At 38.6% G+C, this 26,524-nt stretch overlaps 1 protein-coding gene across 1 annotated transcript; it reads left to right on the forward strand.

Annotated features, from left to right (window-relative positions):
• Window positions 1–6,903: 6,903 nt before the first annotated feature.
• On the forward strand, window positions 6,904–25,499 carry LOC138829697 (zinc finger protein 420-like). The gene is given in 8 exon segments (XM_070026171.1): window positions 6,904–7,118; window positions 14,973–15,111; window positions 20,823–20,949; window positions 21,664–21,753; window positions 21,977–22,045; window positions 22,828–23,396; window positions 23,565–24,152; window positions 24,237–25,499. Coding segments are annotated over 8 exon segments (2,691 nt in total). The 3' UTR covers window positions 25,131–25,499.
• The last annotated feature ends 1,025 nt before the right edge of the window (window positions 25,500–26,524 follow it).

Genomic DNA, 26,524 nt, shown 5'->3' on the forward strand with positions numbered 1-26,524 from the left:
CAGATGCCTCTCAGTAAATGAATGGATCAAGAAAATGTGGTATATATACACAATGGAATTCTATGCCTCCATCAGAAAGAACGACATTGTCCCATTTGTTAGGAAATGGAAAGACATGGAAAAAATTATATTGAGTGAAGTAAGCCAAGCCCAAAGAAACATAGGTCCCATGGTTTCCCTTATTTGCAATATCTAGTATATGTATGAGTCAAGCAGAAAAGGTCAGATAAGGTGATGCTAGGAAAATGAGCTCTGAGATATGTATTTAAATGTATTTTTTATTTCATGCATTTGTTTCTAATGCATTTAAAAGATTATTACTTTGTAGTTTGTATGTCCCTCCCCCACAGTATAACCCCTGCTTTCACTGTATTTGATGTCGGTATAATTTGTGGAGGGGAAGGGGAAAAACAAGTCGTTTAAATAAGGATACAAGTGGACCCGTTGCAACAATGAGAAGTACAAGTTGTCATGTCGAAAACGGATTTTACAACTTTGGTAGGGGGGTGGAGGTAAGTTTTGTTGGGTGGGGTGAGGGGATGCTGGGAAGAGATGGGAAGGGGAAACAAAGGAGGAGGCTACAATGCTTGATAAGGAATGTTCTCTTTATCTTGTAACAGGTCCGTACATTATTTTCACAATAAAAAATTAAAAAATGAAAAATATTATCCCCTCCCAAAAACATGTCCTCAATATTCAACAACCACATTAATAAAAGAGCTAAGAGAAAACATAGGAAGAAATGTACCACATCGATGACCATAAATGAAATTCCTACCAAACAACATGGGGCTGAGAATGTCCTTAGTGGTAGAGTGCTTGCCTAGCATGCATGAAGCCCTGGTTAAATTGGTCAATACCACATAAACAGAAAAATTCAGAATTGGCACTTTGGCTAAAGTGATAGAGTGCTAGACTGCTCAAGAAGCCTAGTAACAGTGCCCAGGACTGGCAAAAAACAAAAACAAAAAATAAACAAACAAAAAACAGAAATCAAACCCTGAGATTCCACTTCACATTAGTTACAATGGCCGTTATCAGGAAAACAAATAACATATGCTAGTGGGGGTATGGCCAAACCGGAAAACTACTACATTCTTTTGGGAATGTAAACTTATTCAACCATGCTGGAAAGCAGCGTGGAAATTCCCCAAAAGGCTAAATGTAGAGCTTTCCTATAACCCAACAATCCCACTCCTGAGCATTGATCCAAATGACCACAACCTAAGACATACTAAAGCTACAGTAGAACCATGATCGTTACAGCATTACCTATCATAGCTAAGATATGGATAAATGCAGATGTCTCTCATTGGATGAGGGGATTAATAAATGTGGTATATATACACAATAAATTTCTGTGCTTGCATCAGAAAGAATGACATTGCTCATTCATAAGGAAATAGAACAACTTGAAAACAATTATACTAAGAGAAGCAAGCCAGACCCAAAGAAACACTTGGTGCATGGTTCCCCTCATTAGTAAAATAGACTGTGTCTAGGATATTCCAGTCCAGTCTCTTTGTTTTCACTGTACTCCCTATATGTACAGTCAACCACTTTCATTTCAAACATTTACTAAACAATTTAATCAACAATTATGGATACATATACCACTCAATGCCAGGTAGTAGTCTGAGCTAGAAGATAGAATGACACATTTAACAAATAGACCAGGGAAAGCAGTATGGAGGTTCCTCAAAAGACTCCACATAGAGCTCCCATATGACCCAGCAATCCCACTTTTGGGCATTTACCCATATGTTTACAAACAAGACCACACTAAAGCTACCAGCACCACTATTTTATTGCAGCACTATGTACTACAGCTAAGATATGGACCCAACGCAGATGCCCCTCAGTAGATGAATGGATCAAGAAAATGTGGTATATATACACAATGGAATTCAATCCCTCCATCAGAAAGAATGACATTGCCCCATTTGTTAGGAAATGGAAAGACATGGAAAAAATTTTATTGAGTGAAGTAAGCCAAGCCCAAAGAAACATAGATCCCATGGTTTCCCTTACTTGCAACATCTAGTATATGTCTGAATCAAGCAGAAAAGGTCAGATAAGGTGATATTAGGGAAATGAACCCTAAGATATGTATTCAAATGGTATTTTTCTTCCATGCGATTGTTTCTAACACATTTATAAGATTATTTCTTTGTTGCTCTGTATGTCCCTCCCCTACATTATAACCCCTGCTTTCACTGTATTTGATGTTGGTATAATTTGTGGAGGGGAAGGGGAAAAACCAATCGTTTCAATTGGGATAGAGGTGTGTACAGATGTACAAGTCGTTGTGTCGAAAACGAACTTTACAACTTTGGTGTGTGGGGGGAGTGAGGGTGAGAGTTGGGCAGGATTGGATGGGGAGGTGGGAGGAGAATGGGAAGGGATGGGAAGGGTAAACGAAGGAGAAGGCTACATTGCTTGATAAGAAATGTATTCATTATCTTGCCTATGTAATTGTAACCCGTCTGTACAGTATTTTCACAATTAAAAAAAAAAAAAAGAAATAGACCAGGGAGCTTCTCTCAGAGTAGCAATAAGTAAGCAATCATTATACCTGCTCTGGCTTATGAAGGTCCAAGATAAGGGCTTGTTCCCCCTGAAATGACTCAGACCTGCATTTCCCAGTTGTGTTAGAAAGAATCAGTAGGGTAGTAGTGGCGGTTGTGGTGTTTATGAAATACATGTGCCATACCACAATATTTATACAATTCCCGAAATACCATTGATTGACAGGGAGTAACCTAAGGACATACAATAAAAGAAGAAAACACAAAAGATTTGTAACTACTCCAGAGTTGTTTGAGAGCATTTAAAGAACATAGGTGAAAACAAAAAAGATCATTTATGCACCATAAATAACCACTTACATCCTCCCAATTCAGAAATTCCACAGGGCAGTCCTCCCCATAGCTGTAATTGTAGGGATGTCTGCCTGCCAAGAGTGGGAACAGGTATCTCTCACCTTCCTAGGCCCCCATTTCCTCTCACAAACAAGGCAATAATCAGCTAGTGTTAGTGGAACTTCTAAGAGTGCTGAGGGCAATAGAAGCAGCAGCTTGCCTCGTAAACCCTGAAGAGCCTGTGTACATGTTCAGGTTTGGCCCTTGGAACAGCTCTGTACAAAAGCAGAATTCTCCAAGGGTCTTGATGTAAGCAGAGAAATATACAAGTCCTATCCAGAGTTGCTATACTATGTTATTTCATTTTTATTAAAAAGTATGAGATATGGAAATTGTCAGTAAGCATGACACCACGGGAAAAGGTAGCTGTTGTGAGTGGATCCAGACATCAAATTTAAAAGAAAGATTTCAAAGGAAACAAAAGACAATAATAATCACATACAGGCAATAAAGTCTCCCTTGGAAGATGAGCTCAGTGGTAGAAGTAGGGAAAATGGTGAGGTTGATTAAGTGTAAAATGTATATATATATATATATATATGTATATATATATGTATATATATAAATATATACATATATATTTATATATATATATATATATATATTGTATACATACCCATGTTCTGGTGGCTCATGCCATAATTCTAGCTCTCAAAGAGGCTGAGTTCTGAGGATTAGGGATTATAGCCAGTCTAAACAGAAATCTAAATGCTGGAGGTGGACATGAGATCAAAATGGTAGGCAGCAAGACTTGAGGGAGATACACAGCTCAGAAATACTGCCGAGACTAGAACACAAGGAAATGTATACATTCTACGATACTTCAGATTGCATTGTGATATTTCCATATATGTTTGTAATATATTCTATTCACCATCACCCCAATGTCACATTCCCTACATCATGTGGTAGTTTTAATATGATTCAGTGTTTTCATATATTCCAATGATCAATATCAACTGTTTCTTTTCTTCCTGTCAAAGTACTATATAAGCATATAGATAAGTAGATCAATTTTAAGAAAGAGGGGGAATGAGGAAGAATAATTGAGTGAGTTCAATCAAGTAAAGTTGTATTCTTCTATTAAAATGTCAAGATGAATCTCCCCTGTGAAACTAAAATATGTTAATAAAAATACTTGGTTTTACATGAGCAGCTGATAGCCAGTATCCAACTTAACAGTGAAATCATATGTACTTATAGCATAAGACCAGCAAAAAGATAAATACGCCGGGCACTGGTGGCTCACGCCTGTAATCCTAGCTACTCAGGAGGCTGAGATCTGAGGATCACGGTTCAAAGCCAGCCCGGGCAGGAGAGACTGTGAGACTCCTATCTCCAATAAAAACACCAGAAAACCGGAAGTGGCGCTGTAGTTCAAGTGGTAGAGCGCTTGCCTTGAGCTGAAGAGCTAAGGGACAACGCCCAGGCCCAGAGTTCAAGCCCCACGACCGACAAAAATAAATAAATAAATAAATAAATAAATACATCTACTCTCACCACGTTTAACTTGCACTGTACTGCAGTTGGTAGCAAGGTCAATTTGACAATACAAACACATGTATCTATGTAAATAGGAAGGGGTGTTATTATCTTAATGTGCAGGTAACATTAACTTTCTATTTGTGCCATCCTGGGGCTTTAACTCAGGGACTGTGTGCTGTCCCTGTGCCATTTCACTCAATGCTAGAGCTCTACCACTAGAGCTGCAGCTCTACTTCTGGCTTTCTGATGGTTAACTGGCAATAAGGCTCCCATATACTTCCATGCCCAGGCTGGCTTCCAAGACCAAGGCTCTGAAGTCAGACTGCTGAGTAGCTAGGATGACAGGTAGCAGCCACTGACTCCCAAAGCTGACATTATTTTTAATTAGAAAATCACAAGGATACACTGAAAGTTATTAGAGTCACTAGTGGAGTACAATGCACTAACAGGATATAATTTTTGTATAAAAATAATTGGACATATATGTGAGCAATGAACAATTTTAATTTAATGTAGGAAGTCAAGACTATTTATACTGCTTTAAAGAAATGAAAAATATATATATGGGTTGGGACTGTGGCTAGAGTTAGGGTGCTTGCTTAGCATGCATGAAGCCCTGGGTTCAATTCCTCAGTACCACATCCACAGAAAAAGCAGAAAGCACTGCTATGACTTAAAATAGTAAGGTGCTAGTCTTGAACTAAAGCAGCTCACAGACAGTGCCTAGGCCCTGAGTTGAAGTCCTAGGAATGGTAAAGGAAAATAAAGGAAAAAAAGAAAGAGAATAAAAGAGAAATTGATGAGAAATATAATCTTGAACAATGAAAAGTACATGACAAAGCTAGTCTTGGAATCACTCCAGTTTTTACTTGATCCTTATCTCCTTGCCTCTGAACTTATTGACTTTTACAGAATATATTTATTGGGTTTTTCTTTATATTTTTATATGTGCGCTTCGTTGAAGTCTATATACCCATCTATGTTCTATGATCTGCACTTTCATGAGGAATAACTGAGGTCCACTGAAGAGTCCTGGAGAACCCACACACTGGAGGACTGAATAGTAGGCACGAAAGTTTCCCTCCCTAAACCTTGCCGGAACCAATGAACAGGTACAGCAAATATCACAGTAAACCTTTAAGAGACACGAATAGGATCTCAGATATGAGGGAAGGAGACAACAGATGTATTCCACAGTCTAATGGATAAGGTCTGGGAAGACCAGTCTGAGGTTTCCTAGGTATGCAGCCTTGAGGTACCGAGAGGAAGTAACATTTAGGATCACAGAAGAGATAGGAATTCAAAACAAAGATTGAAACACAAAAACAGACTGGATGGGGGAAATGATAAAACTTCACATCAACACAGACCTACCCTAAACTTCACTCCTGTACCCAAACCCACACTCTTCCTGATCCCCCAAACCACCATCTCTTTGAAGAGCAAGGGAGGTGATGATCCATGGTTTCAGAAAGCCCTGTGAGGGAACGTGTCACAAATTAGCTGAAGAAATTATTACAGAACTGGCAAATGGAGCACAGAAAAAACTCACAGATGGTGCCCAAGGTCTGAGTTCAAGCCACAGGACCAACAGCAAAAAAAGGAAAAGAAAATAAAAATGTCTAAGGGGAAAGACAAAATTCAGAAACAAACAACCAAAAACTCCTTAAGCTTTCATAAGTGGAATTTGGGAGTTTCAGGGAAATCGATTTTGAGAAATCTAAATGGAGAAAAGCATTATGCTGCCTATCTACCTATTTTATTTCAACGTCTACATTACAGCAGTGGAAAATGTTAGGGGCTGCTAATACCGTTTTAAAGTGAGAGATATTCAAAAACTGAAGGCAAAACGGAGATGTAACTTATATTCAGGAGAACATAAGAGCTGAACAAAACTGAAAATAACAACCCAGTCTCATCACCTCAATTGCATGATTAGAACTAAGAATTAAAAAGCCAACTTATGCAATGCTCCTAACACATTTCCATCTTCGGGTTAGTCGTTGAATATTTCAGGAGCCACACAATAATTTTCAGGAAGAAACTCGCCTTTGCTCCCACTGCCAAGAGAGCAAGATCTGCAGACCTCCATGCAATTCTGGGACCTGAGGTGTGGCACTGGTCAGAATCCCAGGGCCAAGCCCAACCTGGTCCAGGTGGCGCCGTGCGCCGTGCATTGTGGGAATTGTAGTCTTAGTTGAGGCACAGACCATGGAAAGTGATGGTTTGGGGAAGGGGCCGGGAAGTTCTTTCTGCGCATGCGTCTCCCCGCCCACTGTTGATTTTTTTTCTATCCTTAATTCAGGGTTCTTTCCTTTCCCCCTCTGCTAGAAGTGCTGAGAAGTTCGGTGTATATTTCACAAGATTCAAGCCCCGAGGCAGGCGCCCAGCCCCTCTTCAGGGGACCTTGGGAGCTGTAACTTGAAGGAATCTCAGGCTGCGGAACCGATTTCAGGTATGAACGGCAAGCTGGGTGCAGGACCGGAGTCAGCCCCACATGTGCCTCCTGTCTGGGCTTGATGATTTGTTTGGGGTTCCGGTGTTTGTGCTGCCATTGGCCCGCGAGCCTCCAGAAGCCAGACACTGGCTCCCAGAACCCCAAGAGCAAGCTGGGTGGCTCCCCAGACTAGGAGAGCCGGGAGCTGTGCGTGTGAACGCCACGACTGAGAGATGCTGCCGGCACCCACGCCACCTGATTCACTTTGCCCAGCTGTAAGCTGAGCATGGAAACGGTTGTCGTGAACTTGTGAAGTGTGTGCCAGGGTTGAGTCTCCTTCCATGGCAGTTGCCTTTTGGGCTTCTGTGTTGTTTCTGCTAGAGGTGTCTCTGCTCTGCCCCTGCTTGGCAGCCTTCTTAGCACTCTGGGCTGGAGTTCACACGTGTTTGGATCCAGTTTGTGGAATCTCCTTCCCAGAGCACAAGATTGACGTGATACTCTTTCCGCCAACTCTTCTCAAATCACTTGGTTCTGTTGGAAGGTTTAGACCCTCTTTCAGGAGGGGACCGCATCTGGCCTGAGGATTAAGCCGAAGCCTAGTAATCAGAGGGGGCATGAGACTGTGGTTTGGGCTGGAGGGATAAATGTCACATCTGAAAGTGTCTCTCTATGTACTAGATCCCTAAGCCTATTCCCACTGATTGATTCAACCTCTTCCCACTCTAATTTCTAGTATGGGATCCCTCAGACTTAATCCAGATGTCTCATCAGTGGATTTCCTGACCCTACTTGTAACATGTTAAGTTTTTCCTGGCCGTTCAGGAAGTGTTGATCTAGAAACATTGGACTTCGATGAAAAAAATATAGAAAAAAGTTGGAGGTAATGTATATTGCTCAAGGATATATGATGCATACATGTAACCTGTCCTGAAGTTTTAGCTAGTGTTACCCATTTTGTCACAATCTGCTCAAAGAAGTATTATTTTACATAGAAAATTCTTTTTGGCATTTGAAGTCAGTGAATCATAAACAGTACTTTAAAATATCATATACATACATATTGATCCTATTTTCATCCTCTTTACGTCCTATGGCTTCTGCAGCTTTAAGATGTTAGGGATACTCTCCATTATATTCGTTTTTAAGAAACAGCAATTTCTCCATATACACCTGAGGCTATTTTACATTACTTAAAATAAGAGAGACTGCCTAAACATGCATTCCCAAACATTTGATAGATCATTTAATAATATAGAAAATTAAGTTAATATATAATCTAATAATATAATTTAAACGCAATTCTACATAATTGTGCAAAGAAACAAATGATCTGTGGATAACAGCATTTCCTGTGTAAGAAACCAACCACAAGTACCAGCCAAATCAAATAGCTATTTAATTTTTATGGATCTACATTTTGGGGAGCCCTTAACTTGCTATTTTGTGTTAATATTGTTTAAATCACAGATAAGACTTTAATCTTCTAAATCCTTCCCTGAGGATGGTTGATTGGAATTGTGTCTCTCCTATGACCCAGTATTTTATGTTCATCTTATTAGGCCCTGTACCTTCAGCATTATGGCCAAGGTTCTTCATATGACTGTTCAGGAAAGTGAGCATTACTGACATAAGATCTTCAGTGATGTCCATTTGGCCAAAGTAGCTTAAATGGGAAATTGAAAGTCCTTGCATAAGGGTGCTCTGAGTATTTGGATATAAGGAAATGTGCCATTTCCAACATTATAGCACTAGAAACATGCATTGCATATGTTCTTCCTGTATACCCTTTGTGAAAAATACTGAGCTATACTATACATGATTTCCCTGGTGTGACAATCTGGAAATGAATGAGGTGGAGTACAAATGCCCAGTGGAGTGCTAGGATCCCTTTGCGTTGAAGGAAAAAATAGTTCTTGCATCCCTAAGTATATTTCAGTAAAAACTAGTTTTAATGAAATGTGGTATGTTTTTATTTTTCAATTATTTTTGTGGGATATTAGTTTTTAGGAATACGGAATGTATCTTCACCTAGAAATGAATTGCTTTTATTCTATCTATCTACCAATTAATCGACTATGGCTTAATCTTTACTGGAATGTTTGATTAATGCACTACTTCAGACATAAACCATACTTGTTCTCCCATAAGAAGGCTTTATGCTTTTCCAGCCCATGGGTAATGTTATAAGCAGGAAAACCTGGGGCAAAATCACACAGATTCTTTCCTGACTACCTCATTTGCCTTTTCTCCCAGCCATGCTTCCAGAATCTTCTGTCCATTGTCAACAGCAAGAAAGAATGAAAGGATCTGTGGTAAGTTGCTTTTGATTTCTCTGTTTTACATTCCATTTTTTGAACCTAATAGTGGACAAGATTGAAAAACAGAAAAACAGATTCAACTTGAGGAACATGCTCCTAAATCAGATAAAGATGGCTTGTAGGTTTTGCACATTATTAATCTGACATTCCGGCTCAAATGAGTAGATTACTTCAGTTTGTTTCTAGTTGTTCTGATGTTGTTAGAAGTAGTCAAACTTGTTAAGGGATTCACTGAAACCGAGGAGATGACTGCTCATGGAAGCAACTGGTCAGAGATCACATCCCTATGAATCACATTAAACTGTCCTAATGAAATTTTTACTATACTTTCTGAAAACTGTAGTCACATATACCTTCAACTATTGAAGTGTACTGAGTAAGATATGTGTACTTAAATTATTAGTTCTTCGACTGCTTCATAGGCTTTTTCTACTTGAAACTTAGGCTATATTTCATTATATAGTGTATATCCTTTCTAGAAATCCCTCCATGTTTCTCAAAGAACTTCTGACTAGATTTTTTCTGTATTTTGTCTATTCATTCTCTGTTTCTTGCTCTCTAGCTTTCTTTCTCTCTTCTCTTTCATTTCATCTGTTTTTCTCTTTTTTTCTCATTGTTTCTCTCAGACCCTCCTCCCTCCACTGTCTCTTGCTTTTTTCCTTGCTTCAAATGCTGTATCTGGGAGCTAGTATTTCTGTTTTCTTTATTTTTTTTGTCCATTGTAGGGCTTGAATTCTTGGACCTGGCTAATGTCTCTCAGGTTTTCAGCTCAAGACGAGTACTCTACCACTTGAGTCACAGTGCCTCGTCCAGTTTTGTGGTTGTTTATTAGAACTATGCATCTAAGGGACTTCTCTTTCCGAGCTGGCTTTGAAGCATGATCCTCAGATCTCAGCCTCCTCAGTAGCTAGGATTCCAGGCATGAGTCACCAGTGCCCAACTAGAACTAGTTTTTCATACTGATCACTTTTCCTTTATTGACATGACTCTTAAAATTAACATGTTTTTACTCATTATAAAGGAAACTTGTTGCTAAATGTAAGCCGAGGTACTTCTATGAAGAGTCCAGAGCTAAAGAAAATTAGAAAAACTAAAACACAGACAGAGAGATAGCGAGGAAGCAGGGGTCCTAAAGCTCACTGCCTGTTGTGTCCCGAATTCCTTCAACTAAACATCTTTATTTGGGTTCACACAAGCAAGGTTACCATGAGTACATCCCAAAAAATAAAGTTAAAAATCTCTATAAATATTACATTTAGAGCCAAACAGAGTTTGTGAGTTATGTTTCCTGTGTTATTCTTTTTTGTGTGTGTGAAAATACTGTACAGAGGGCTTACAATTACATGGGCAAAATAATGAGTACATTTCTTATCAAGGATTATAGGCTCCTCCTTTGTTTCCCCTTCTCATTCCTTTCCATCCTCTCCCCACCCATGTTTACCACATTTTCTTAATCCATAATATACTGAGGGGTATCGGGGTTGGTTCCATATCTTAGCTATGGTAAATAAGGCTGCAAGAAACATAGTCATGAGGGTAGTTTTAGTGTGGTCTTGTTTGTGAACATTTGGGTAAATGCCCTAAAGTGGGATTGCTGGGTCAAGGGGAGCTCTATTTGGAGTTCTTTGAGGAACCTCCATACTGCTTTCCAAAGTGGTTGAACAATTTTACAATCCCACCACCAATGCAGTAATGTTCCCTTCTGTCCCCATCCCCTCCAGCATCTGTTATTATTAGAGTTCTTGAGTTTAGCCATTCTAACTGGGGTGAGGTGGTATCTCAATGTTGTTTTGATTTGGATTTCTTTTCTGGATTTCCAATCTATTCCATTGGTCCTGAAGTCTGTTCTTGTGCCAGTAACAAGCTGTTGTGACTACTATAGCTTTGTGGAAGAGTTTGAAATTTGGTATTGTTATTCCTCCAGCTGTGTTCTTTCCGTTGAGTATCGTTTTTGCTATTCGGGGTCTTTTATTGTTGCATATGAATTTTCGGATTGCCTCTTCTATTTCCTTGAAGAATGAGGTTGGAATATTGATTGGTATCGCATTGAATTTGTAGATCGCCTTGGGAAGTATTGCCATTTTCACCATGTTGATCTTTCCAATCCAGGAGCATTAAAGATCCTTCACCTCTTTGGTTAAGTTAATTCCTAGGTATTTTATTTTTGGAAGGCTATTACGAATAGATTTGCTTTCCTAAATTCAGCCAGACTTTTCTCATTGTTGACATACAAAACAACCATTGGTTTTTGAGGGTTAATTTTATACCCTGCTACTTCACCTAACTTTTGAATCAACTTGAGTAATTTGGGAGTGCAGTCTGTGTGATTCGTTAAATATAAGATCATGTCATCTGCAAAGAGGGAGAGTTTTACTTCTTCTTTCCCTATTTGGATCCCCTTTATGTTTGGATCTTGTCTCATTGCTGTAGCTAGGCATTCTAATACAAGATTGAAGAGAAGTGCAGTTAGTGGACATCCTTGTCTCGTTCCTGCGTTGAGGAAATGGCTTTAGTTTTTCACCATTAAGTATAATGCTGGCTGTAGGTTTGTCATATACACCCTTTATTGTATTGAGGAATGTTCCATGGATTCCTAATTTTTACAGATCCTTCATAAAGGTTCATAAATGGGTGTTGGATCTTGTCAAATGCTTTTTCTGCATCTATTGAGATGACCATGTGGTTCTTATTCTTGCTCCTGTTGATGGGATGAATTATATTAGTTGATTTGCATATATTGAACCAGCTTTGCAACCCTGAAAGGAATCCTGTTTGATCGTGTTGTATGAATTTTTGGATGAATTGTTGAAGTCGATTGGCCAAAATTTTGTTCAGAAGTTTTGAATCAATGTTCATCAAAGAAATGGGTCTATAGTTCTCTTTCTTTGATGAGTCCCTGCCTGGTTTTGAGATGAGGGTTATGATGGCTTCATAGGATGAGTTCGGGAGTGAACTTTCTCTTTCAAGTTCATTGAAGAGTTGGAGGAGTATTGGTGTGAGCTCTGCTTAGAAAGCCTTGTAGAATTCTGCTGTAAATCCATCTGGTCCTGGGCTCTTCTTAGATGTTTCTACTTTAATGCTTGTTATGGGCCTGTTTAGATGGTTTAACTCATCTTGGTTTAGTTTCTGCAAGTCAGTATTTGCTAGGAAAAGGTCCATTTCTGCCAAGTTCTCAAACTTATCTTAAATGTTTCAGAAGTATTCCTTTGTAATGTTCTGAATCTTGGTTGTTTCTGTGGTGATGTTTCCATTCTCATCTCTGAGTTTACTTATTTGGGTGTGTTCTCTTCTTTTTCTGAGAAGATTTGCTAAGGGTCTGTCAATTTTGTTAATTTTTTCGAAGAACCAACTCTTTGTTTTGTTGATTCTTTCTATAGTTTGTTTGGATTGTAATTCATGTAATTCTGATTTAATTTTAATTATTTCTTTCTGTCTACTGGATTGGGGTTCATCTTGCTGCTCTTTTTCAAGGAGGCTCAGATGTCTCATTAAATTCTTGATTTCAGATTTCTGCAATTTGTTGATGTAGGAACTCAGATCTCTAAACTTGCCCCTGAGTACTGCCTTTGCTGTGTCCCAGAGGAGCTGGTAATTTGTGTGTTCATTTTGGTTGAATATCATGAACATTTGAATGTCAGCAGTGTGTTGTTCAGCCTCCATGTGTTACAGGACTTTCTTTGTTGGCTTTTGGTGTTGAGTACTGATTTTATGCCCTTCTGGTCTAAGAGAATGCAAGGTATTACTTCAATGTTTCTGAATTTGGACAAGTTTGCTTTGTGGCCTAAAATGTGGTCTATTTTGGAAAATGATCCATGTGCTGCTGAGAAAAATGTGTATTCTGATGCTTCTGCATGAAATATTTGGTCTGTTAAATGTCTGTTAAATCTAATTGATCTATGCAATTGTTAGAATCTGCGGTTTCTCTGTTGAGTTTTTGCCGAGTTGATCTATCCAGTGGGGAAAGTGGTGTGTTAAAGTGCCAAACTATTACTGTCTTTGAATCTATGTGGGATTTGAGGGAAAGGAGTGTTTCTTGGATATATTTGAGTGCTCCGTTGGTTGGTGAATAGATATTTAGAATTGTAATATCCTCCTGAAGGAGAGATCCCTTAATTAGTATGTAGCGACCTTCTTTATCTTTTTTCACAAATTTTACTTTGAAGTCTATTTTACCTGGTATTAGGATTACAACTCCTGCCTGTTTATGGGGGCCGTTTGATTTTTGTATCTGAATAGGCCTATGTTTGGGAAGTTCTATGCTAGGATCCTGTTAAACAAATTTTCTAGACCATTAACTATTGTCTCTAGGTGCTCCTCTACACCTAATATGCTCAGATTGGGCCTTCTGATGGTGTCTTCCAAGTGTTGAATAGATCTATCTTATTTCTTGTATTTGTCTTGGATGGTTGTATATTCTTTCTCTGTAATATCTAGGTTGTCTTCAGTCCCTAAGATTTGATCTTCTGAATGGTCTAACGTACTGTCAAGATTTTTCTACTTTGTTTTTTTACTTCTTTTCCTTCTAATTGGTCAGCTTTGATGGCTTTAAATTCTTTGTTGGAACTTTGTTTTAGATCTTGTATGAACCACTTGACTTCCTTAATTTGGTATTCAGTGTTTATTTGCAAATCACTTAGGTGATTGGCTATGGTTTCCATGGGCTCCTGTTCCTTCTGTTGGGTTCCATTCAACATTCCCTTTGTGGTGTCCCTGACTTCTTTCAGGTCTCTGTTAATGGATTCTATGAATGCCTTTAGTGATCTTTGTGTATACTCATCCTTGTCTTTCAATTCCTGTATTATTCTTTGCTTAGTTTCCTCATGTTCATGCAATTCCTGTAGTTCTCCTTGAGTGTTCTCAGCCTGCTCATGCCATTCCTCACTTTCTTCTTGACTGATCTCAGCCTGCTCATAGAGTCCTTTATTGCTCCTTGAGTTTTCTCAAGGAGCTCACGCAATTCCTGTATCAATTTTTGAGTAGCTTCCTCAAGCTCATGATATTCCTGTATTAACCTTTGGTTTGCCTCCTCTCTCTCTGTATCATGCTCACAGAGTCCATTGCAGGTTTTCAATCTTTTCATTTACAATGTTTACAAGCAGTGTTTGTAGAGCTATTTGGGAACTCCCCTCTGGATTATCCATTATCTGTTCTGTCAGCTGATTATCCTTAGTGGGAGTTGAGATGCCTGGACTTGCCATTTTTTCTTGTGTTTTTCCGGCTTGCTCTGCCCATTAGGGATGAAAGTAACACCAGTTTTATCCTAGAACATTGTCTTAATGCAAGCATCATCCAAAGTCTGTAGTTGCACAGTCAAAAGTCTGCAGATACAATCTAGTTCAACAGATATACTATTCAACATCAAACAACTGTGTATTCATGGGCTAAGAACTGCAAAGAACAATTTGACAAACCAGAACTTATTAGGTTTATTGAGAGATGTGGGTAAAAATAGGAATAGAGGGATGTGGAAAAGCAGAGGGAGAACTAACTAAGTCCTAATCTCAAAGTGGGAAATAGATTGGATAGAATGAAAGTAGAGAGAGCTTTAAAAAGGAGAAAGAGAAAGAAACAGACAAGAAAAAAACAGAAAAATAAAAATTAAAAATTAAACAGTGCAACACTGAATTATGCAAATTGAAAGACATAATTTCCAAGAAGAAGGTGGATAGAATGAGAGAAGTGGAGGGCTAAAGAGGCATGAAAAAATTAAAACTAAAAATGCTTAAAATATTATATAGGTATAAAGAGTACTGCTATTAAGGAATTCAAGTCTAAGAGATTTTGAATTCAGTAATAAATTTCTGGATTAAGTTGTACACAATGGAGTATTAGGTCTAAAAATCCACTAAAGGAATATCAGGATGAGCAGAACAGCAATTGTCACTCAAAGAAAAATGAAAGAGAAGAAAAGGTGAAAAGAGTGCGAATGAAAGAAAAGAAGGATCAAAAGGTCTGTAGAGCTAAACAAAAAGAAATTTAAAAATGAAAAAAAAGCAAACGCACATATACCCCTAAAATAAAAATTATAAGAAGAGGAAAACACAGTTAATACAAAAAAAATTTAAGTTAAAAATTAAAATATGTTTTAGACGAACTTTACAATTTTGGTGGGGGGGAAGAGGATTGTGTGTGGGAGTGGGGGGAGGCTGGGAAGGGATGGGAAAGGGAAACAAAGGAGGAGGCTACAATGCTTGATAAGAAATGTACTCATTATCTTGCCCATGTAATTATAACCCCTCTGTACAGTATTTTCACAATAAAAAAAAATTTAAAAACATTTTAGAAAAAAAACTTTTATGAAAGGTACAAAAAAAGACTATTTGTTTTTTTTTCGGGGGCAGAAGGTTATGGGAAGATCCCTTGTGTCCTTAAGCAGTCTCTTGTTACAGTCTCTGGTCTGCTTGCACTGTTTGATTTTCCTGTGGCTTGGTTGGTTTCTTAAGTCAATTTGTTTGAGCAGGCAGAAAACTATTCTGCATTATCCAGCAGTTTGTGATCCTTCTCCCAGGGTAATTTAATGGGAAGGAGAACTGCTTTGAGTATCACAAAAGATGGAGTTGGCTGTTTCCTCTAGTGTGGAGATGCTGTGATGAGGCTAAGTTCTGGATAGAGTTGAGGCCTTTCAGCAAACAGTAGCTTTTCCCTGAGGGGCTAGCTTCTGAGAGACTCACAGAGCCCAGCCTGAAGCCATTCTCAGGGTTTATGTTTACTGAATTTCAATTGATTGTCAAGGCTGCTATAGGGAGGGGCAGCCTCTGTCTCTGTTTACCCAGTGAAGAAAGCCACTCCTGGGGCTGGGGCCCTGGCTGGGTGACTTCCCCTTGGGTGGAGCTGAGCCTACCAGGTCAGGTTAGGTTTCTGTGACCAGCTAAATGACTCTTTGGTTTTCTTCCAAGGCCTGAGTTGGTGCTAGCTGCTCAGCCAGGCCTTTGTCAGTCTCAAAGATGGAGATCTCTGGTAGTGGGGGGAGGGGTAGCCTTCCCTTCTCTGCTCCCTGACATGGAGTGAGGCTTTCAGGCTTCTACTCACACTGGAGTCTTGGTTCCTGAGTCTTCTCTGGTCTGGGAACTTCAGGATGAAGATGTCTGCTCCTTTTCAGTTCTTGCTGGTTTTGAGTAGAATTGACTCACACACCACATATGGAGCCTTTGTTGCAGGTATGGCGGCTATCGCCTCAGCTACCACCCCAGTCACGGCTGCTTGCAAGTGCTCAGATCTCTCTCTTCACTGGATTTTCCCTCTCTGACCTAACTCTCTGTACTGTGATGGCACACCTGGTGTGATTCTCTGGCTTAGGACTGTTCACTGAAACACTACAACTGCTTTCTACGCGAGAGCTTGTTTAGCTTCCAACTTCTCCTCTGCCATCTTCCGGGAACTTCCATCAGTTCCTTTTTAATGAAGTAACATCATTAACTATGATATCAAAATGCATTTTTGAAATTTCAGGTTGATATTGTTAAGTATGAATCACTATTGTTTACATATGGATAAGACTTCATTCTTGCCTTACAATATTTGTATTTCTAGCAGTAAATTTCAAAACTTGAGCCTCACACATGCAGAGCAAAGGCTTCACACCAAGCCACCATCCTCATCTGTCTCATAGTAGACAGTGTTTTTGTAATATGTTGAATGATATGTTTGTGTGTGCTTGGCCTACAGTGCTTGAGAGCTGGCCGGAGCTTTTTTTTTTTTTTTTTTTTTTTTTTTTTGCTCAATACCAGTGCTCTACTCTTTAAGTCATAGCTCAACATTCACCTTTTTTATTTGTCTTGTATCCTTTCATAATCAACTGGAGATATGAGTCTTCCAGGCTTTTCTAATAGAAATAATTTGGAAGTATTATCCTTGGATCCTAGCTTCCGGAGTAGTTAGGATGAGAGGCATGAGTCACCAGCACCTGGCTGACTGAACATTTTTAAAAATTATCTTGGATATGTTATTTTCCACACACACAAACATACACACACGCACACAGGCATATATATATATATATACATATATATGTATATATATATGTATATATATATATATAATAGTGTCCAGAGGGATTGTAGTTACATGAGCAAAGTAATGAGTCCATTTCTTATAGAGCATTTGTTTCCCCCTCCTTTGTTTTTCCCCTACCATCACTTTACTTCCCACCTCCCCAAGTCTTCCCACCCTATCAAAGTTGTAGTTCCTTTTCAACATAGTTCGTTGTACAATTCATTGTTACAATGGGCCGTCCTGTATTCTTATTTCAGCATTTTATATTTTCTGTTCCCCTCCTCAATTAGAAAAATGTATATACAAGATGCAAGACACCAGAATCAAACACAGTAACAAGGTTTATGCCATGGCAGAAGAACATACAAAGAAACAACAAAAAAAAATCATATAGTACATTATAAGCCCATCAAAAAGAACAGCAAGAAATATCCTTGGGAAGCTTCCTAGAGAACTGATTCCGCAATATGAGATACACTTGAAAAATAGTCAGTGAAAAGATATACAAAAACTAAAATTAAGATGTACGATTAGAGTAATTTGCATTTTTGTTCAGGCTTCGGTGGCCCACACCTGTCATCCTAGCTACTCAGGAGGCTGAGAGCTGAGGATCCTGGTTCAAAGCCAGCCTGGACAGGAAAGTCCATGAGACACTTATCTCCAATAAACCACTCAGGACACTGGAAGAGGCACTGTGGCTCAAGTGGTGGAGCATTAGCCTTTAGTTGAAGACCTGAGGGAGAGTGCCCAAGCCTAGAGTTCAAGCCACACAACCGATAAAAAAAAAAAAAAAAAGGAATACTTTGCATTTTTGGTCCATGTGTGTTTGTTACTAATGCTATTTGTAGTTGTATGTTTCCAGCTAAAATGTGGCTTAACGTTTGTTCATAAATTTTACTTTGTTATTTTAACTGGAAAAATAGACACACATGACACCTATATCTCTGATCCAATTCAGAGAGTCTAAAATTTGATTTTTCCATATTCCTTTTTTCAAACAATTTATTTTATTATTAGGTTTGAGTAGTTGTACAAAGAAGTTGCCATTCTACAAAACAATATGTGAATAGAAGATGTCTGACAACATTGTCACCCCTTGCTCCTAAACCACCCCATCTCTGACTTTTCTTTTTTTGTTGTTTAAATTGAGAGAAAGTGATTACATAAATTTCACATATGTCACAGTATTGTGGAACAGAGATGCTTAGTTGAAGTCAAAAACACATTTTCACCTTCAAGGCAAATTGTCATTGTCATGGTCTATAAAGTTTGTGAATTTTATGAGCCTTGTCAATGCAAATCATCCCCTATTTGTTTTGAAGACAGGTCTTGATATGTAGTCCAGCATGCTCTTGAAATTGTTAATGGAACCTAGCCTGGCTGGTCATCCTTTTTGAATTTCCCAATGTCAGAGTGTATAAGTATGTTCCATCCTGTGTGGCTACGTTACCCATTTTCAATTCAGAGTTCACTGATAGTTCATATGGCTGCATTGTTGTGCAGCCATCTCTTCCATCCATGTACAGCATGTTTCATTTTCCATGTATGAAGCTGTATAATCATTAATAGGCAGCTCCTTTTCCTCTCTACCCCAGTCTCTGGAACCATCTTACTTTTTGGCTCTATGACTTTGTTGATCCTTGAAAGCTCAGTCAGGGAAATCATACCATGGCTGTGCTTTTATGACTGCTGTATTTTACTTAGCTTAATGTATTCAAAGATCAACCCTGCTATAAAATGTAGCAAACTTGTCTTCCTTTTCAATGTCTTTATCTATTCTTTTACCTGTGTCTGTCTTTTGGTTCTTGTCAGTATTTGCTCTGAAGTGATTCTCTAATACTACTTCTCGTCCCTGCTTTCTCTTCTGCTGGGTAAAAATCTAGAAATAGAAGTGCTGGACCATATTCCTATGTAATTCTCTATTTAGTTCTTTTTAGCTCTGTCCATACCATCTTTGATTGTTTTACATTCCTGCCAGACATGCAGCAAGGTTCAAATTGAATTCACATCCTTCCCAGCCTCTGTTAGACTTTGGAAGGATATTTGTTGTTTTTATTTAAAACTGTCCATAGTAACATATATAAAGTAGTTATTTCTGTAGAATTTTGATTTGAATTCTTCTCCTGACTATTGATACTGAGCTTTGTATATTTCAAGGAATTATTTGTAGAATTTTTTTTAAGTGTCTTCAATCGTTTTCCTTATTTCTAGTTTTTCTGTTCACATGGCACTGAATAATTGAACCCGTGCATTCTAGACTAGCGCTCTTGAGCAAGCCACATTCCCAGCCCTAAATCTAGTACCCTGTTTTTTGGTACAATTAATTCTTTGAACTGAGGCCTTCCTATTTGCCTGGTAATTGCAATATTTATTGATGCATATGAGTATTCTACAAACATTTCTTTTAATAAAGTGATGAGTTTATATATTGGATCTTCATGCATTGTGAATCATATGGTGCTATAAGTTTTATTTCAACAAACTATTACAGAAATATTACATAAAATATATGACCAATATATTCCTTTAAACTTACCTACACATTTACCATTTTAGTTTCTCTGTCCTACGTGTATATGTATGTGCACTCCTTTTGCTCTTCTCTTGAAGCACTTCTCTTGTAACACTCTTAAAATGCAGATGTGTAATTAATCAACTCTCTTTCCCTGACCATATCTTCAATCTACATTTTTAGTAGAGTTCCTCTGCCCAATGGATTGTGAATTGAATGTTATTTTCTTTCAATTCTTCACATATATATTTCACTTTTCTCTCTTAGTCAGCATTCACCTCTGGTATTGCCAAGCATGGTTGGCTGGGCCATTCATCATTTGCAATAGGGTTCAGTGTGGGAGTCCAAAACCTCTCCTCTTCACCTCTGCAGGCAAATTAGCACTCTTATTTCCTTCCAACTTGTAAATTTGTCTTCTGTATCTTTAGATCACATCCCTCTTCTAATTTTTCTCTGTCTTGCTTGTCGTGGTCCTATTTTTCGTTTTTTGTCATCTTGAATGTTCCTTAAGCCTCTATCCATCCTCTATCCTTCCATGAAGGCATATTTAAATGAAAATGTAGTCAGGGAACATGGTATGCCCCTCGCAACTATATTGTGGATTGTAGAAGGTAGGCCAAGTTCACAAAACTTCCTTCTAGCAGTTCTTTTATACATAGGAAAGAAATATCAGGGTATCTATGACCATACTTCAGTATTTAGCACTTAAACTACAAAATAGTTAACATAGGATATTTATATATGGGAAGTAAATCAGATCTTATAAGGGCCAATCCATCATTAGGTACGTTCTTAAGTACTGTTACTGCCTTTAACATTTATGTGGACACTTACTTTTCATGAATCAGTAATGTGCTATGTATTCCATGTGATGTCCTAAATGTGTTGTGATTGCTTATGAGATACCGTGTGTGTGTCTGTGTGTGTGTCTGTGTGTGTGTGTGTGTGTGTGTGTCTGTGTGTGTGTGTGTGTTGGTTGGTTGTGAGGTTTGATTTCTGGACCTGAGCACTGTCCCTGAATTCTTCCCCTCAAGGCTAGTGCTCTACCACATGAGCCATAGCACCAGTTCTGCTTTTCTCCTGGTGATTAATTGGGGATGAGTCCCACAGACCTTCCTGACTTGGGCTAATTATTTGATTCAAATGTGCCATTACAGAAGCTGGTGTCATTTGATGATGTGGCTGTGGACTTCAGCTGGGAGGAGTGGCAAGACCTGGATCATGCTCAGAGGACCCTGCATAGAGATGTAATGCTGGAGACCTACAGCAACCTCTTGTCTTTAGGTGAGCAAAAGTCATTTGAACATGCAAGGTCAAAGACTGTTTTCTTTATTAAGTAGATATATAAATATTTATGTTATTTCGGTAGACGATTCCACTCCGTGGGAATATAAAATTCCTGTCCATTTTTTCCACTTCATTATGTAACTGGAGACAATTTTATTCCCATTCATCAAGAAACCCAATCAGTACTTGGACCCAAGATCTAAACTGCATTCCACTAATAGAAAGAAGTCTGTCTTCCTAAACTTGGGGTGATTTCTGTAGGTGCAAATATAGTCTAGAATAGAAAGTACATCACTATTTGAAGTATGATCTGAAAATCACTAGTTGAAAGTGGTTATTTGTAATCAACCCTGATCCTGGGTGCAGTGGTTAACACCTGTAATCTTAGCTTCTCAGGAGGCTGAAATGTGAGGATTTTGGTTTGAAGCCAGCAACTACAGAAAAGTGACCATGAGGCTTTTATCTCCAAATCCCCTCACAATCTACAAATGTAGCTGGGACTGAAACTAGCAGAATGCTAGCTTTGAACAAAAGAGCTGAGTTCAAGCCACCCAATTGGCAAAATAAGTTGAAAGCTGGGGAATATCAACCAGGAAGTTGGTAAGAAATGAGAAACAAGGTTTAGGAGCAAGTTTGTGAACATGATGTCTAAGACCATACAGTAATGATGACCCATCCTACCAATAGTTCTTCTCTACTTGTTTATAACAGGACACTGTGTTCCTAAACCTAAATTGATTGCCAAGCTGGAGCAAGGGTCAGAACCATGGATAAGAGAAGCCTCAGAGAAGAATCTCACAGGTGAGATAAAGCATCTTGCATGGTGGTTTTGTAGCCAGAGTCCACTTGGTAAGTTTAATGAGCTGTACTGAGTAATAATGTTCCTGGTTCCCCTGAGTTATATGTGGCAGAGAACTAGGTGATCCTTTGTCTCAAGGACATGACAATCAAGAATTTACATGGAGACAAATTGATTTGGCTGTCCCAGTATAGTTAAAGTGAGCAATTTTCTATTTATTTGTAGAAATCATTCTTAAACAGAAAAAGGAAATGAGAAATGTAGAAAATGATGTCTCATTTTCATTGAAACAAGGTATGAGGAAATAAGGAGTATGCCAGGACTGCTACCTGTGATGAGGGAAATTGCTTCTTGGTGATGGTGGAAGTGAGTGAGATTCAGAAGCAAAGCTTTTGGTTCATAGGAGATGACTACCTGGGTGGTGAGCTGTAGTATCTTTGGTCTTTAATGGTTGTGAAGGAGCAGAAGTGTTAGAAAAGGAAATTTGATGAGAATTTGACTAAGGGTGAGGGAAACCAATTTTTAAAATGCCACCAATCCCTAAAGTAATTCTTAGTGAGAAGTTAGAACTGAAGAGATGGAGGTATAAATCCTTACTCTCAGGAACCTTCCATGCTTAGCGGAAAGGCCAAGGGATGTATCAAACACCCTAATGGTCCCTAAATCTAGACAGTATTTCTGTTCCGCACCTAATGGTTGAGAAGCAAAGCAGCAAAATATATAAATTATTTCCACAAATTAAAAGAAAAATATAGCTATTCCCTTATGACCAAACCTTAAAGGCAAATGTTTAGTACTCAGCTTATAACTAATAGTGTGTAGATGAATCATTTGAGTAATTAATTCCTTGAGAAAAACAGAAAAAAACAGAAACAGAAAAACATTATTTACCATTGTAAAATGTCAGCGCTACTTTCTTAACTAATACATTACAGAGAAAAGCTTATATTCTGCATCAAAGAGTTCCTGCTTTGATCTTGTAACAGTTAGGATGCACGGAAATGCCTTTACTGTTACATTAAGGAATCTTGAGGTCTCATTTCTGTTTTTGTCTGTCTTTCTATATCTCATTGTAGATGTCCAAGAAAAGGAGTACAGGACTAAGACCTGTCAGGAGAATCCCTACGATTGTCTGTCTGAAGTCGGAGTCATGAATACTAACACAGGGGAGAACAATGTGAAATTAATAACAACTTTTAATTTGAGGTCAAAACCTAAGTCAGAGCTGATTAGGAATAATGGGAAATCCGTAGGGATAAGGACAGAGGAGTTCAGGAAGTGTCAGAACATGCTTCTCCATGGCGAGTCTAATGGGATATGTGCTGCTTATAGTCCTGGAGTATCTCCTGTAGTTAAAGAATCTAACCAATGTGGACATTCTTTCACCCGGAAGACACACCTTACTGTCCATCAGAGAACACACACAGGAGAGAAACCTTATGAATGTAATGTGTGTGGGAAGTCTTTCAGCCGGAAGACAACCCTTACTGTCCATCTGACAACACACACAGGAGAAAAGCCTTATGAATGTAACCTGTGTGGAAAGTCTTTCACTCAGAAGTCACAGCTTACTGTCCATCAGCTAACACACACAGGAGAGAAACCTTATGAATGTAATGTGTGTGGAAAGTCTTTCAGCCAGAAGGCACACCTTACAGTCCATCAGACAACACACACAAGAGAGAAACCCTATGAATGTAACGTGTGTGGAAAGTCTTTCATCCGGAAGGCAAACCTTACTTTTCATCAGAAAATTCACACAAGAAAGACACTTTATGAATGTAACAAATGTGGAAAATCTTTTCACTTGAAGGCATATCTTACTGTCCATCAGAGAATACACACAGGAGAGAAACCTTATGAATGTAACAAATGTGGGAAGTCTTTCACCCAGAAGACAACCCTTAATGTCCATCAGACAACACACACAGGAGAGAAACCTTATGAATGTAACCTGTGTGGAAAGTCTTTCACTCAGAAGTCACAGCTTACTGTCCATCAGCTAACACACACAGGAGAGAAACCTTATGAATGTAATGTGTGTGGAAAGTCTTTCAGCCAGAAGACACACCTTACTGTCCATCTGACAACACACACAGGAGAGAAACCTTATGAATGTAACCTGTGTGGAAAGTCTTTCAGCCAGAAGTCACACCTTACTGTCCATCTGACAACACACACAGGAGAGAAACCTTATGAATGTAACCTGTGTGGCAAGTCTTTCACTCGGAAGGCACAGCTTACTGTCCATCAGCTAACACACACAGGAGAGAAACCTTATGAATGTAATGTGTGTGGAAAGTCTTTCAGCCAGAAGGCACACCTTACTGTCCATCAGACAACACACACAAGAGAGAAACCTTATGAATGTAATGTCTGTGGAAAGTCTTTCATCCGGAAGGCAAACCTTACTTTTCATCAGAAAATTCACACAAGAAAGACACTTTATGAATGTAACAAGTGTGGAAAATCTTTTCACTTGAAGGCATACCTTACTGTCCATCAGAGAACACACACAGGAGAGAAACCTTATGAATGTAACAAATGTGGGAAGTCTTTGACCCAGAAGACAACCCTTAATGTCCATCACACAACACACACAGGAGTGAAACCATACAAATGTAATATATGTGGAAAGTCTTTCACCCAGAAGGCACAAATTAAAATCCATCAGACAACACACACAGGAGAGAAACCTTATCAGTGTAATGTGTGTAGAAAGTCTTTCACCCAGAAAGGAAACCTTAGGATCCATCAGACAACACATACAGGAGAGAGACCTTATGAATGTAGCAGGTGTGGAAAGGTTTTTGCCCGGAAAACAAGCCTTACTATCCATGAGACAATACACACAGGAGAGAAACCTTATGAATGTAATGTGTGTAGATAGTCTTTCGCCATGAAGTCACAACTTACTGCTCATCAGGCAACACATACAGGACAGAGACCTTATGAATGTAGGAGGTGTGGAAAGTCTTTCACCAAGAAAATCGGCCTTATTTTCCACGAGAGCAAACACACGGGAGAAAAACCTTATGGATGTAGCTGGTGTGGAAAGTCTTTCATCCAGAAGTCGATCCTTAAATCACATCAGATATTACACACAGGAGAGAAACCTTATGAATGTATGGAGTGTGGAAAGTCTTTCAGGTGGAAGGCAGCACTTAACATCCATCAGATAATGCACACAGGAGAGAAACCTTATGAATGTAACAGCTGTGGAAAGTCTTTCACCAGGAAGGTATACCTTTCTGACCATCAGAGAACACACACAGGAGAGAAACCTTTTGAATGTGACCTGTGTGGAAAGTCATTCAGCCACAGGGGAAACCTTACTGTCCATCGGAAAACACACAGGAGTAAAACTTTAGGAATGTAACAGCTGTGGATAGAGTTTCACACAGAATTCAGCCCTTATTTTTCATCAGAGAGCACAACACAGGAGAGAAGCCTTATGACTGCAACAAATGTGTAAAGAACCATCCACTGGAGGCCACAGCCTAGCATATAAGAAAATTCACCCAAATGAGAAATCTCTAGAATGTAACAAGTAGGGAAAGCCTTTCATTTGGAAGAGAAGTCAGTTTGCAATAGAGAACCCACACAGGATACAAACTTTATCAAGGTAGAAATGTGGAATTCTTCAACCAGAAGGCACAGCTCAGGGTTCATCATTGAACACACACACACATGAGAAATCATAGCAATGTAAAACATGTAGAAAGTTTTTCAAAAAAGTTCTAAGTACTCTCAGTCATTCTTCTCTGAATGTCCATCTTCTAAAATTTCTCAAGTTCCATTTCTAACATTCTCTTTTGGGAGATCTACAAGAAGATGAGTATGTCTAATTTCCTGTTTCATGAAATTCTAGGATGATATGTACCTTTTTCCTTTTATTTTGCTGTTAGTTTCATTTGAACTCATGGCCCTTTACTTCCCTTTGGCTTTTATTCTCAAGCTTAGCACTGTACCCTTTGTGCCACATCTCTAATTTTGAGGTTGTTGTATTTAGTATCATGAGTCCTATCATTGGGAAGCAGTCTACTTTCTTCAAAGGTGTTTACAAAACTTATGTAAGTAAAACTGAAATGTTATAAATTAGGAAAATAAGTAGTTTCATAGAATCTATAAAGAAATTGAGTGATTTAATGGAATTTTGTAACATTTAAAAATGAGAAATATTTGAGAATTATAGATGAGTAATAAAGTTGATTTAGTAAATACTTATTTTATGTGGTGAAATTCAATAAAAGTGACATAGAATCCATTCAGATTTCTTCTGGGAAACAATTTTCAAATTTTTCTGTAAACCTAGAACACCTTCTATAACATCAGTCTCTTCCACCCCTGGAAATGAACAGTTCTGTAATTTTTATAGAGCTGGTACAATTTGTCATATATTCATATAGTCTTTCACAATAGAATAGACAAATTACATACTTTAAGGGATAGAGGTATGGCTTAGTTTTTAGAGCATTAGCAAGTGAGCAAAAGTATCATGTACTGGCTTTGAGTCCCATTCTTGCAGCTTTAAAAAAAGAATATACACAACTTTCCACAATCCCATGTGTAAAAACAGAATTCAGAAGCCCCACATGAACATGTCTCCATAGCAACAGCTTATGAGGACTTTAGAGACATACTTGAGAATGTCCCAATGGTTCATGAATGTCAACCTCTTGGCTTTGAGTGACAGATTACAAGGGAAGGCATGCATCAGCAGGTCACCGGGATGATTACATTGTTTGTGTGTGTATTCATATCTATTTATGT

Source organism: Dipodomys merriami, unplaced genomic scaffold, assembly GCF_024711535.1.
Source record: "Dipodomys merriami isolate MVZ:Mamm:240054 unplaced genomic scaffold, mDipMer1.0.p SCAF_175, whole genome shotgun sequence".
Lineage (NCBI taxonomy): Eukaryota > Metazoa > Chordata > Mammalia > Rodentia > Heteromyidae > Dipodomys > Dipodomys merriami.